The 15,226-nt window shown below is 39.9% G+C and overlaps 1 protein-coding gene across 1 annotated transcript in view; it reads left to right on the top strand.

Annotated features, from left to right (window-relative positions):
* The window catches only part of MET (MET proto-oncogene, receptor tyrosine kinase), a 147,092-nt gene that overhangs the window by 114,024 nt on the left and 17,842 nt on the right, over positions 1-15,226 (top strand). Inside the window, exons 12-13 of the mRNA XM_070946653.1 lie at positions 9,136-9,282; positions 14,938-15,097. Of these exons, the coding sequence (XP_070802754.1) occupies positions 9,136-9,282; positions 14,938-15,097 (307 nt within the window). The remainder of the gene's footprint in view (positions 1-9,135; positions 9,283-14,937; positions 15,098-15,226) is intronic.

Genomic DNA, 15,226 nt, shown 5'->3' with positions numbered 1-15,226 from the left:
GAAAGAAATATGAAGCCAGTTTTAAACGTAAAGTTGTAAACTTTGCCATGGAACATAATAACTGTGCTGCTGCAAGACAATATGGAGTAACAGAAAAGATGGTTCGGGACTGGAAAGCAAATGTAAAAGCATTAAAGAGTATGCCAAGGGGTAAGTGTGCATTAAGAAGAGGCACCCCACATTGACCAGAACTCGAAAAACATGTAGCAGACATGGTGAATGAGCATCGCCAAAACGGTTATGTAGTGACACGAAATAAAATACGTTTGTTTGCACTTCAGTGGGCCAAATCTAACCCAGATCAGAGCAACAGATTTAAGGCCACTGTATCCTGGTGTACTAGATTCTTGGAAAGGCATAATTTGGTTCTGAGGCAAAAGACAAAAATTGCACAAAAATTACCTGCAGATCCTGATGCCAAAGTAAATAGTTTCCATCGATATGTAATAAAACAGCGCAAGAAACATGGCTATGCGTTAAGTAGTATCGGAAATATGGATGAAATGCCAATGAATTTTGATATGATTGGAAATAAAACTGTCCATCCAAAAGGTGAAAAAACAATTTTAATTAAAACAACAGGACATGAGAAGTCCAGTTTTACAGTGGTACTAGCATGCACAGCTGATGGCTCCAAACTGAGACCAATGATTATTTTTAAAAGAAAAACAATGCTGAAACTAAAGTTCCCTGTTGGCTGTTTTGTACATGTGAATGAAAAAGGCTGGATGGATGAAGAAGGGGTAAAGCTATGGCTTGATAATGTATGGAGCAGGCGACCAGGTGGACTTATTCAAAAACGTAGTCTACTGGTGTGGGATATGTTCAGGGCTCATTTAACACCCAGCACCAAGCAAAGGCTTACAAGAATAAACACAGATGCGACAGTTATTCCTGCAGGATTGACATCGTTGGTACAGCCACTGGATGTGTGCCTAAACAAGCCATTTAAAGATCGCATTCGAGAACAGTGGAATGAGTGGATGGTTAGCGGTGAAAAGTCATTCACAAAAGGAGGAAACATGCGTGCTCCACAGTTGGATGTTTTGTGCAAGTTTGTCATAAAAGCCTGGAATGATATTGATGCAGAAACAGTAATCAAGTCTTTCAAGAAGTGTGGCATATCAAATTCATTAGATGGTATGGAGGACGACTACTTGTGGCAAGATGAAGAGGAAGCCGAAGCTGAGACCACACCATCTGATACGGAATTAGATCCATATGATGACTGCCTTACAAATGTATCACAAGATGTCATTGATGTACTTATGATATCAGATGACGAACAGGAGGATTTTGAAGGCTTTTAAAAGGAAACTGTCACGCCAGCAAAACCTGTAAAAATAGCTTGCAGTTATGATGGGCGTTGCTGACTCGCCAGGGACTTGCCCAGCACTGGCTCTCTTTTGTTTGTTATCTTCCTCCTATCATCATCAGTTCCAGTTTGGTTGACAGCTTAGAAAACAAAACAGCATGGCAGCTCCCATGGGTTTATTGTCTTATCCTTCCTTTCAACTTTAGAGTGAATTAGGAAAAGTTTAATCCAATTGCACTGTTTTATGTTGACATGTTTGATGACAAACAGCCTTATGTTTATAAGTGACAGTTTTCCTGCTAAGTACCTGCATGTCATAAGCATTTGAATTAAAATTACCATATTGAAATCAAATCTGATGTTTTTTAATTTTTATTTGGTGTGTGTTGGAAGAGGGGTAGTCTTATACGGCGAGTATAGCCCAAACCCTATATTTTAACAGGAAAAGTAGGGGGTCATCTTATACGCCCAGTCGTCTTATACGCCGGAAAATACGGTAATTGGGGGTTTTTTTAGTTGTTCTTTTTTTAGACCTAGCTATTTAAAGTTTAGGAAGTTTTAAATTTAGCTGCTTTTATATAAAATAAAAATAAAATAATATTTGTGCAGCTTTCTGAGATTTTGTGTGTTTCTGTAGTGTTTCACTCTAACTACATAAACACTCAAAATCTCACAAAGCTGTATGTGGAATTTTGTGTGTGTAAAGTGTGAAAGTTGGTTTTTGGGACTTTTGGTGGATGTATGAGGTTCCTGCTTGTTGCAGGGGCCATTTTGGGTCTAGCACAGCTGCTTTTACATTGTGGGTGAGCCAGTTGTGTTGTGTTGTGTGTGTGTATTTTTATTTAATTTATTTTATTCATTTATTTTATTTTATTTTATTTTTATTTGGTGTGAGTTGGAAGAGGGGTAGTCTTATACGGTGAGTATAGCCCAAACCCTATATTTTAACAGGAAAAGTCGGGGGTGGTCTTTTTTTTTATTGGAAAAGTTTTAAAACAAACACAATTTCCCCACAACCCTCCCCCCCAACCCCCCTCCCCCTCCCCGACTTCCCAGAGCAGAACACAAGGTATTTCTATTAACTTTTAACAATAAACTAAATTGCTTAACCAATCATTAAACTAACACCCCCTAAAAAAAAATTCTTAACCCCCCATAGATAAAATCCTACTTCTTAGACATAAAACTTCTAATATCACTTATATAACGCTTATACAGTTAAAAGAAATCATTCATAAGCTATTTGATATTTTTTGGTCTGATACTTATTTTGAATATAATCAATCCATCTTCTCCAGTCCTGTATATACCTTTCTTGTGTATGATCCTTCAAATATGCTGAAATTTTAGCCATTTCAGCTAAATTAGTTACTACTTATACGCCCAGTCATCTTATACGCCGGAAAATACTGTATCAGTTTTATGCTTTGATACTTTAGATACTTTACTTTGAACATGATATAATTATGAAGTTAGTAACTCTGATCAACTTCCTATAAGAGTAAAAAAAACACAGGAGAATATCATCATTTCAGACTAACAAGAGAAGAGAAGAGAATAAGAAGAGAAGAGAATGAGAAGAGAAGTCTTTATTGGCCAAGTGTGATTGGACACACAAGGAATTTGTCTTGGTGCATACACTCTTGGTGTACATAAAAGAGAAGATACAATTTGTATACAAATTGTATCAAAAGCTATAAAATTTTCTGAGCTTACTGCATCAAATATTTGGAGTGAATAATTTAATGTAGGATTTAAATTGGGATGAAGTGGAGGAAAATGAGGATAACAAGATGGTTACACATATGCAGATTTCATGTACCTTATCATTTAACACTTATAACATGTTAAAAATGCATACCTGAAGATTGCCTGAAATAGCAATAGCACTTATACTTATATACCACTTTACAATGCTTTACAACCCTCTCTAAGTGGTTTACAGAGTCAGCATATTTCCCCCTATTTGGGTCCTCCTTTTACCCACCTTAGAAGGATGGAAGGATGAGTCAACCTTGAGCCTGGTGAGATTTGAACTGCCAAATTACAGGCAGCCGGCAGTCAGCAGAAGTAGCCTGCAGTGCTGCACTCTAACCACTGCACCACCATGGCTCATATCTGAAATCCTTTGATGCATGTGATTTCAGCACTCTCTTGCTCATTTGTGCTGGTGAAGTTTCCGGAAGAGCCTTTAAGATTTGTAGTGGAGTGTTCTGGGAGGTTAAAATCCTTAGAGATTACTTTGTCCTTCTTTTCTATCTGATATCAAATCCAGAGGGGCACTGTTGGCTGGTAATAGCATATATCACATTAGCGGAAGAGCAGGTGAAGGGACCCCTAATCTTGTGTGTAAAGTTACTGAAGTCTGTGAAGAAGTTGTTTTTGTAAATCTGAACATCTGGACTTATTGCAAGATCTGGTTGCCATGTTAACATTCTCTTCCTTTTGTTTCTGGTTGCTTGTGAGAACTTGTTCAGGCTGAGTAGTTTGTCCATATGCAAATAGCCTTGTACCCGGTGCCTGAGAAACTGCAGCATATTTGTACAGTAATTTATAGCTTATTAGTAATATGTTTGAATGGCTTAAACTGTGAGTTGAAAGTGACAGCCAGTGATATTATGTTGTTTGGTTTCTGTGGCCCTTTTTTTAATAGGTTCTCCCATGGAATTGATTTGGCTGTGGTGATAAGTCTATTGATCTCATTGGATGAGAAGTTCAGTTTTCTGATTTAATTCTGTTTTTGAAACTTGTCACATATTTGGAGTAGATAATCTTCCTGAAAAGCGCACAGGTATTTAGCAGGATCTCAAATGGGTCAAAACAAATGGAATTGTAGCACAAACTCTGGCTATACACAATAAACTTAATAATATGTTCTGCTAGAAATATATATCCATGATTATTTGTGAGTTTGTTATATAATGTAGTGTTTTTGTGTCCATTGTGTAATTTAACATAAAATCATCAAAGAAATGCACTCAGTGGATTAAGTTGAAAATTGAAGGTAGGGTGGAAGTTGTTCAAGTATTTTATGAAATTTGATGAGAGATTCTTGGCTCCAGATGATGGAAATGTCATCAGTAAATCTCAAGAACAAGAGGAATTTCAGGTAAGAATTGAGAAAGCTCAAAAAATGTTGGGATATTGTAAGATATCTGTGCCCGTAGCTGTGCACTGATTTTCAAACATATGTTCCAAAGCTCCAATTGGCAGAAATGAATTTTCAAACAAGTACAAATACTCAAGTTTACACGCTTCATGATCATGCTTTGTTATGTTGTCATTAAGCAAACACAGCACAAAATTAAGTGATCGCTTAATTCAGTGTTCAAAAAGTTCTTACCAAAAGAGTTTTTGAACTGTTTTTTAATTAGTGCCAGAACAGAGAAGCTTTTATTTGCAGTAACTAATGGGACATATTTTGCTTCCAGTAAATAAATACATGCAAATTAAAAGTAGTTCAAGAAAAACTACTTAAATAGTTACATATGTGTGCCTATACATTTATTCAGATACTTTAAAACTTATTTGTAAATATCAGTCAATGTTAAAATAATTTAAAAGAGGTTTAAAAGCATCTTCTGAAAACATGTAACATGGAGCAACTAAAACTCATAGGAGAAATTGAGAACCTGATTGAATAGTTTTGTTACAGACATTTCAGTGGGAAGCAGGAATCACCATCTCCTTCTTGTGCCTGCCAAATGAGTATTATTTCATATAGAAACTTCAAAAACTGCAAAAAAAAAATCCTAGTTGAAAGGGATGTACCCCTAATCATTCCAGTCCATTAACTCATCAAGCCAATTCTTGAGTCTCCCCTCTGTCCTCCACCTATGCCATTAATTTCTTTGGATGTTGAGAGATAACCTTTCCTCTAGATTTTATTTCATTAATTTGGAATGGAAAAGTTGTAGGTCACACACTTTTTTGCTTTTTGGTAAAGATATGGAATGCACCGATAACGTTGGCTCTGAAACATGTAGCAAATTGAAGTTCCTTTGTATAGCCCTTTAAAGAGTTTTTCTAAATTGCAATCTCTGTCAAATCATCACCAATTTATACAGATAGTTCTTGTCTTATGGCCACAATTGGAACAAAAAACAAGGTAGTTGTTAAATGAGTTGTGCCCAGTTTTACAACCTTTTTGAATAATGCAGTCATTAAACTAATCCAGCTTCCTGCATTGACTTTGCTTGTCATAAGCCAGCTTGCAAATGGCAATCATATCACACTGGGCCATTGCCACCATTGTAAATACATGCTGGTCTCAGATCCAGCAGCTTCCTTATCTCCAGGAATTTCCCTCCCAAAACATGATTGTAGATGTTATCTTTCAGCAAATCTGTATGTATCCTATGTGTAGTTCCCTAAAACATAATTATATATGCATAAGATTTCCAGAAACTTGCAAAATAACTGTAACTCTCAAACAATCAATTACCAAACATTAAATAAATATTTGTGCGGGAGCTGGCATCCCTGGTGAAAGGAAAGCGCTTTGTCATGCAGGGGCGGGAGCCATCCTCAGTGAAAGGGAAGTGCTTGCAGGCTGCTGAAATGTGGACAGCCTGCGGGGCAAGATGGGACCGTCTTTCCCTGCACGGTGACCACATTGCAGCCTGGGGGCCCGCCATGAAGTTGTTGTAGATCAGTGTGTAGTAGAGCTCCAGCAGCAGTACCACACCCACTACCAGCACCTCCACCGCCTCCGTGGTCACCCTACCCTGCCTCCTGCCCCTGTGCGGGAAAGCCATGGCCACCAACAGTACTGCCACACTCTCCCCTTCCCCTCATCCCTTCCTGGGCATGGAGAGAGGGAGGAAGGAGATGGGAATGAGAAGGAAGGAGGCAGGGAAGGAAGGAGGGGGACGATGGAAGGGGGGAGGGAGATTGGAATGAGGGAAGGACAGTCTGAGGGAAGTCCTGCCTTATCACTTGGCCATTAGCAGCCAGGGTGGATAAAAATCAATGAACTATCGTAAGATAGTTTTCTATTTAAGGTACATAAATAATTTAGTTTATTCAGCATGAAATGGAGCTTAGTTATATAGCATGAGGCTGTATATTCTGCAACACTGGGACTATCGGTGAGTCAACAATGGGTCAAAGGAGTAGCAGAGATGACAGTTGCTCTTTAAAAATTATGATTTAAATCAAGTTGATTTAAATCAAGCCTTTTTACTAGTGATTTAAATCATGATTTAAATTGTGATTTAAATCAACTCGATTTAAATCAAATCCACCCTGCTAGCAGCCCTGCTGCCCTTTTGCTATCCCCTTGTCCCATCCTCCTGGGCTCTCCTGGTGGTCTCCCATCTTATCACTGAGGATACTTTGCTTACAAAGCTGGATCTCCTCACATAGAGAGGGAGTGGGCCTCCTCTGACCACTCACTTTGCCCACCATGAGCAACTTGGCCAAGGAAAGTGAGCACAGAAGCACAAACAGCCTTGAGAAGGTAAGCGTGGCTGGATGCCCCCTCGGGGAAGCAGGGCCTGGCTGGGCTGCAGGGTCCCGATGCCCTGAGAGCTTGAGGGCTGGGCTGGAGGCTTGCCCTCTGCTGCCCAGGGCTCTGGGCAGCCTGTGCCACCATCTGAGGGTCCCCCACATGGCCTGAGAGGTATGGTGAGGTTCTAGTGAATGAGGCTTTGGCGTTCGCCCTGGTCTCACCTTCCTCCACTGGAAGCTTCCGACCAGCCTTGCCTGGTCCCACCACAGGAGGTGGAGGATGGACGCTGCTGCATGTGGAAGCTTGGAGGAGAAAGTTTGCTGGAAGCAGTTTTCTCCGAGTCCAACTTCTGCCTTGACAGATGTCTGGAGAGGAGGAGGGGGTGGTGTGGGAGCTGCGTGAGGGAAGGCTGCCACAACAAGCCAGCATCCTTACAACACATGGTTGGAAATGGGGATTCCCTTTCGAGAAGGGCCAGCTTTCCTTGTGCAGGACCAGGGAGCACTGATCCCATGCCTCCTCCTCTTGCTCTTTAGAGATCTGTTAAAGCAGAAGTTGGACTCAGAGGCAACTGCTTCCTGCAAACTTTCTCCTCCGCGCTTCCACATGCAGCAACTTTGTCCTCCGCTTCCTGCTTTGCTGGGAGGGAGCACCGGACTGGGAAATGCCAATGATATCTGGGATTGGGAGAAGAATGTCTCCTTCGGCATGCTGTGCCAAAGGCACTCCATTCCAAGCTTGGAGACTTTTATCCACATCTATGTCATGGCCCCATCGGAGCCTGAATCTGAGGAGGAAGATGAGGCAGAGCTAGGGCCAATGGAGGAACGACCAGAGGAGGAGGATGCAGTCCTGGGTCCCTCGGGCCTGGGAAGGGTCGTCGGCAAGGGAGAGGGGACGCAGGAGAACAAGCCGAAGGGGGAGGGCAGGGCAGGCAGAGGAGCAATTACCTCCCCCCTGATTCCCCAGCATGAAGAATGGACAGGAGGTGGGATCAGCACAGGGCAACCCGAGGATGAGGGCACCCTGCCCTTCTTCACAAGGCACTTCTTCATTTGGGGAATGAGATTTAAAGAGAAGCTGTTGGGTGGGATGTTTGTCGGGAACAAGTGTTGAATCCATGGAGCCTCATGTGCTGTTGCCGACATCTGGATTTTGTTGTGCATTGTCTTGTATGCCTTGCCCTATTTGCCTGCCTCACTGGACAGCCTTGGTTGCTGCTTGCTAACTTTGCTTGCTGAACTACTCGCAGCCAGAGGCTGTCAGAGGTGTGTGTGAGAGCTTTGCTCCAGGACTTGCAATAAACGTGGGGATGTTTGGGGGAAAGTTGGAGCAATAAGGGGAGTTAGAACTGTTCTCTGGCTGTGTTGCTTCAGTGCCTCGCACCAGGTCATCATAATCTGAGCTTGCAAACTGCCAATCATGACTGGGTTTGGGGAGAAGGCCCTTTCCTTCCTTCCGTCAAGCCAGCCACCCCAACCCAGCCACGCCCACCTAGTTGCAGCAACCTGGCTGTTACCACCAGCCACATCCACCTGGCCTCTGTGAGTCGTCCTAGTCTTACATGCAACTGGCTCTTTGAGGGCAACCATATTGCTGTTGCGCCCTCAATGAAATTGAGTTTGACACCCCTGACTTAGTACAGGTAGTCCTCAACTTACAACAGTTCATTTAGTGTCCATTCGAAGTTACAACAGCACTGAAAAAAGTGATTTATGACCATTTTTCACACTTATGACTGTTGTAGCATCCCTCTGGTCATGTGATTTACATTTGGATACTTGAGAACTGATTCATATTTATGACCGTTGGCTGTGTCCCAGGGTCATGTGATCACCTTTTGTGGCTTTCTGACAAGCGAAGTCAATGGGAAAGCCAGATTTACTTAATAAATGTGGCAAGAAAAGTCGTAAAATGGGGTAAAACTCACTTAACAAATTTCTCATTTAGCAACATAAATTTTGGGCTCAATTATCGTCACTTGAGGACTATCTGTATGTCTGTAAATAATTTATTTTTATACTCATTGAACTTCATTCAATCACAGTGACAGGCAACAATTTTTTAACTTATTGAGACATCCTTAAGCTCCTTTGTAACTTTGATTTGAGTAATAAATAATTATTGGAGAATTTTAGGAAGGTAAATTTAATGTCTTTCTGTAATTATTTGAAATGTGAAGTTTTTCTGCTTGAATCATTTGCTAATTTTTGGAGACCAAATAACCTTGTTTAATCTATTGTAATGGCCACTGAGAAATGGCATTTCTTATGGCATTTTTTTAACTATGGAAAGCATAAATACAAGGTTCATTCTGCCTTTTGTTTTACTACTTCTCTCTTTACTAATTAATGTAACTTTTTTTAAGGGAAGTAACATTGACTCTGAAGCTGTTAAAGGCGAAGTATTAAAAGTTGGAAACAAGAGTTGTGAGAACATCACTTTGAAGTTGCAGTCTGTTTCTTGTACCATTCCTAAGGAGCTGCTCAAAACCAACCATGAATTAAATATAGTGGTAGGATATTTATCTTTACATATATGATTCAGCTTTAAATGTCACCATTTTTACTAACAATACCTACTGCTCTGCATTTCTAGTTGGTTTTATATGTTCATTCTGTCTTTGATTTATGTATTAAGTGAGTAGCAGCAACATTTAGTTTTTACATTCTTACCTGGTTTGAACCAATCATTTGGTTCATACTGTATTTCTGCATTTCTTTTTCAAATATATAATTATAGCTGTTATTATTAATTATATTTTTTCTTTTTTTAAGTATTTTTAGCAATTCATAAATATATATACACTTTCATAAATATTTTACTTAACTATTAATGCAATCTTATAGGAAAATATGTCCCCTATGACAACATCAGCTAAAGATATGAATTGGAAATCTATCTGCAACTCAGAATCAAATTTGCAACCATAACTTGGCATTTTAAATTGTGGATAAAGTTTGAGCTTTGGCTTTTAATAATCCTTATTATTTCCATAATTCTTTCTCTGTCTATACATATTTCAAAAAGAAATGTAGAAATATACAGTTTGATTCTGCAAATATTTTCATGATTAAAAATTTGCTTTTATTAGCTAAGCACCCTCCTTGTTTAGATCATGGTTACATTTACATTGCGAATATTGAAAGACGAGTCTTCCAATATTGAAAGAGGTGATTTACAAGGATGAGTGAGTGTGTGTGTATTTGAAATATTAGATATATGGATCTAAGTCAATATGAAGCATGCCAAACTGAATACCTTAGGAATAAGTGAAGATAGATGAATTGGAATGGAATAATTAATTTCATATTATTATAGATTATTCATGGCATGTCTGTACAATGGAATAGAGTGGGAGTAATATTCAATAAAATATACTAAGTACTATATGAGCTTGACTATAACTTAGTAAACAATAGGATCTCAACTGATAAAAATAGTGGATATCCAGAAAGAATCAGTACAAAGATGTGCACCTATCAGGAATCACAGAATTATAGGTCTGAAAGGGACCTTGGAGGCCTTCTAGTCCAACCCCTTGCCCAATTATTGCATCCTGGGCAAATTGCAGTCCAGTCTTTTTTTGAAGACTTACAGTGATGGAGCATCCCTAACTCTGGGTGGCAATCTGTTCCATTGATTAATTATTCTAACTTTCAGGAAATTTCTCCTTAGTTCCAGCTTGGATCTTTTTTTGTCTTGCCCTCAGGTGCTTTGGAGAATACGTCAATCCTCTTATGCCTGTGACAGCAAAAAACACTGGAAGACAGTTCTTATGTTACTCCTAGTTCTTCTCTTTGTTAGCCTAGGCATATCTAGTTCCTTAACCATTCACCATACAATTCAGCCTCTAGATCGGGGTGTCAAACTCAAGGTCCATGGGCCGGCTCTGGCCTGCGGGGTGCTTAAATCTGGCCCATGGGTCCGGCCTGGAAAGAGCAAAGGACCAGCCCACTGTGCCTTTGGCAGATAAAAAGGGGCACAGGGGGCACACTCGCCCCCCTGTGCCCTGTTTTCAGTCTGGGTGGCCTCTTGCTGGCCAAAACAGGGTGCAGGGTAGCCACATGAGGGCCCTGTCCCCATTTTTGGCCTGGACGGCCTTCTGCAACACTCTGCCGGCCAAAATGGGGAATGGGGGGGCATGAGTCCCTCCTGCATCCTGTTTTCGGCCTGGACAGCCTCCTGCAGCACTTTGCGGCCAAAATGGGGCGTTTTGGCCAGCAGGGTGCTGCAGGAGGCATCCATCCCATCCCCCCCCGGCCCGCGGAGGAGAACTACACAATGTGATCTGGCCTTCAAAGAAATCCAGTTTGACACACCTTATCATCCCTAATCATCTTTGTTGCTCTTCTCTACACCCTTTCTAGCAGCTCTGTGTTTTTGTTTTTGTTTTTTGTGTCGTGGTAACCAAAACTGGACACATAGTTCCAAGTGTGGCCTCACTAGTGCAGTGTAGAACAGTACTCTCTTTCTTGTGTTTTTGATGCTATTCCTCTATTGATGCAGTCTAGGACTGCACTGGCTTTTTTGGCAGCTCCAGTACACTGCTGGCTCATACTTAAGTAATGGTCTACTAGGATACCTAGATCCAGGACTGAAATCTAAAAATTTTCCCTACCAGTTCTGTGGGCGTGGCTTAATTGGTGGGCATGGCTTGGTGGTCAGGTGACCCAGTGGCCGTGGCTTGGTGGTCATGGTGACTGGGTGGGCATGGCCAATAATAATAAATAATAAAAATAATAAACAAAGTACACAAAACAATAAGAGGTACCAAAAACCAACTTCCACATTTTACACACACACAACACAACACAACACAACACAACTGACACACACACAATGTAAAAGCAGCTGCACTTCATCCAAAATGGCCCCTGCAAAAGCAGGAACCTCACAGAGGCATAAAAAGCTCAAAAACCAACTTTCACACTTTACACACACAGTACACAACACAACACAACTGACTCACACACAATTAAAAGAGCCTGTAGTACAGTGGACTAAAGCACTGTTATTAACATCTGCTGCTTACAATTACTGCAAGTTCAAATCTCACCAGGCTCAAGGTTGACTCAGCCTTCCATCCTTTCAAAGGTAGGCGAAATGAGGACCCAGATTGTGGGGGCAATAAGCTGACTTTGTATAAATATACAAAAGTATGAAGGCTATTGCTTAACGCATTGTAAGCCGCCCTGAGTCTCCGGAGAAGGGCGGCATATAAATTAAAGCAAAAAAAAAATAATGTAAAAGTAGCTGCACTTCATCCAAAATAGCCCCTGCAAAAGCAGGAACCTCACACAGCCACAAAAAGCTCAAAAACCAACTTTCACACTTTTTCCACACAAAATGCCACATACAGCTTTGTGAGATTTTGTGTGTTTGTGTAGTTAGAGTGAAACACTACAGAAACATCAAATCTCAGAAAGCTGCACAATTATTTTATTTTATTTTATTATTTTATTTATATTTTTAGATAAAAGCAGCTAAATTTAAAACTTCCTTAACTTTAAATTGCTATGTCTAAAAAAAATAATAAAACTCCTAAAAAAACCCCAATTAACTATTTTTTTTAAAGCTCCCCCCCACCCACCCACCCAAAACAACCCAGTTACTTACCAAATTGAAGGCACAAGGCAGGCAGATTGAGTTGCTCACCGATTGGATTGATTGCAGGCAGGCAGATTGAGTTGCTAGCTGATGCAATTGATTGCAGCAGCTGAAGCAAGGCAAGAAAAGCGAGTGAGCATAAAAGAAGCAGCAAGCTGGCAAGTGGGGACCGGGTGATTGGGTGGGCAAGGATTTTTGCTACTGGTTCTCCGAACTACCTGCCGCCATCGCAACTGGATCGCCTGAACTGGGAGCATTTTACCCCTGCCTAGATCCCTCTCAAAATTACTACTATTGAGCCAGGTAGCACCTATTTTGTATCTGTACATCTGTTTTTTTTCCTGCCTAAGTTCAGGACCTTACTTTTTTCCCCACTGAACTGCATCTTGTTGGATAGGGCCCAATGCTGAAGTCTATCAAGATCTTTCTGAGTCTTGCGTCCATTTCTCAAAGTGTTGGCAATTCTCTCCAGTTGATGAGTTCCCCTTCTATCCCCTCATCTAGATCATTTATCAAGATGTTGAAGAGTACAAGGCTCAAGACAGAACCTTGAGATACCCCATGGCATGCTTCCTTCTATGTAGATATAGTTCCATTAACACTACATGCTGAGTATGGTTGGTCAGTCAACTATGAATCCATCTGGTGATGCTCCTGTCCATCCCACATTGTTCTATCTTACCAAAATGTAGCCTGTGGTTTACTTTATCAAATGCCTTACTGAAGTCCAAGTAAAGTATATCCACGGCATTTCCCTGATCCACTAATTTAGTCACTTTATCAAAGAAGGCAGTAAAGTTTGTCTGACATGTTTTGCTTTTAACAAACCATGCTGGCTTCTAGTGGTTGTTGTGTTCATTTCTAAGTGCTCACAAATCTCCTGTTGATTATCTTTTCCAGAATTTTCCCAGGTAATGATGTTAGGTTGATTAATCTCGAGTTTCCTGGATCCACTTTTTTCCCTTCCTGAATATTGGAATGAAATCAGTTCTTTTCTAATTCTCTGGCAGTTCCCTCCTGCTCCAGGAGCTCTGAAAGATTTTGTTCAATGGTTCTGAGATCACATCAGCCAGCATTTTCAGTATTTAGGGTGTAAATCATCTGGTCTGGTAGTTTGAACTTGTCTAAAAGGACACAATGATAGAATGAATTCTATGGAAAATTGCAAAAAACATTAAATGGAATACTAGGAATGGTATAATATTTTTCTTGGATTATCAGAATGGCAAAATTCTGGAGGAACCTCTGTTTACAAGATTTATTTATTTATTTTATTGTACTTATATGCCGCCGAGGGACTCAGGGCAGCTTACAAAAGTTAAGACAATGAAAGCAATAAAAATAACTATATCAATTTAAAATCCATCTAATTAAAAACCACCCACCAGATCAGCAAATTTGTTGGAAAAGCCATGTCTTCAGCTCTCGGTGGAAAGAGCGGAGGTTGGGGGCCGTCCGGAGCTCCATGGGTAACCCATTCCAGAGGGTCGGTGCACCCACAAGATGATTTGATTATGTCATGTTACTGCCCCCTTAACTCAAACATATATTTTTCTAGGATTGTATATCTTCTGTAAGGTTCTGCCAACAGGATACAACAAGAAGTACATACTTTAGATAGGAAGCAGCTTTCCCACTTCAGATACTAATACTGCACACCTCTAACCAAGCCCAGAATAGTTCAAAGCAATGGCTTTTTGTGATAAAAGTATGTCTGCAGAAACTGGCATTGAGAAAGCAAGAGCACGAGAAGATAGATGCCTTTGAATTGTGGCTATGGAGATAGTACGAACACCTTGGACTGTATATATGAATGCAAGCAGATGGTGGAAAGTATTTGGCAAGGTTTAGAAGATGATGGATCAGGTAGATTGCTGACATCAAATATATTATTGGAATGTCTTTGGAAGAGTTACAAGTTACTAGTAAAAATAATTCAGAATGGAAAATATTTCTTCATATAATTGACAGGAACTTGATAACAATTCACTACATTTCAGTAATTACTGTATAAATCTGATAGCATATTTTACTAACAACAGAACAAATAATTTGAGGATACCAGAAAATGTCTACTATTGTAATCATAAGGAATGTTATAAGCTATTGTGAAGCATAGAGCATGGCATAGTTTAAAATTAATCAGTGACTTCTTACAGAAATGATCACATTGTTAATTTGGTAAGCTACCTATAAAGCAAATCAATATGAAAAGTTACACAGATAACTGAATAAATATTTAGACAATTTTTTTCTCATCTCCAGAATTGAGCAAAACATCTTGAATAAGCTCCATTACTCAACGAACTTATTGCATGCTGCATTATTCTTTGCTAAGCAGGGAATCATTGAGCCAGCAGACAAAGGCAGATACAAATACTCTTCCTCATCCTCATCATCATTTTTGCTTCCTTACTAATTAGACATTTTTCCTGGGTCAGAATAAGATCTACTGATAGCAGAAATAAAGAGCAAGTAGAATTTGTAGTGGGTGTATGATAAAATGTGTTATTGTATGTATTAATACATTTTAGAGTTTTTAAATCTATCTCTCTTTCAGTGGAAAAAAGAAATTTCATCAACAGTTATTGGGAAAGTAATGATTCAACCAGACTCAAATTTCACAGGACTCATTGCAGGCATTGTGGCAACAACATTTTTTCTCTTGCTGCTAGCATTTGGATTTCTCTTTTGGAGAAAAAAGAGAAAGCAAATCAAAGGTGATGATCATTAATACTTTTTACTGTATTTCAATAAAATATCTTTTTAGTTTCTGCAATAATTCTTGCTCAGCTAACATATATTCCATGATGTAAGAGGGTTAACCAAATCCTCGCTTTTTAACAATG

This window comes from Pituophis catenifer, unplaced genomic scaffold, assembly GCF_029215685.1.
Source record: "Pituophis catenifer annectens isolate HBS135680 unplaced genomic scaffold, rPitCat1.0.hap2 SCAF_7, whole genome shotgun sequence".
Lineage (NCBI taxonomy): Eukaryota > Metazoa > Chordata > Lepidosauria > Squamata > Colubridae > Pituophis > Pituophis catenifer.
The sequence above is the reverse complement of the archived record's forward strand: the minus strand, read 5'-3'. Positions and strand labels throughout refer to the sequence as shown.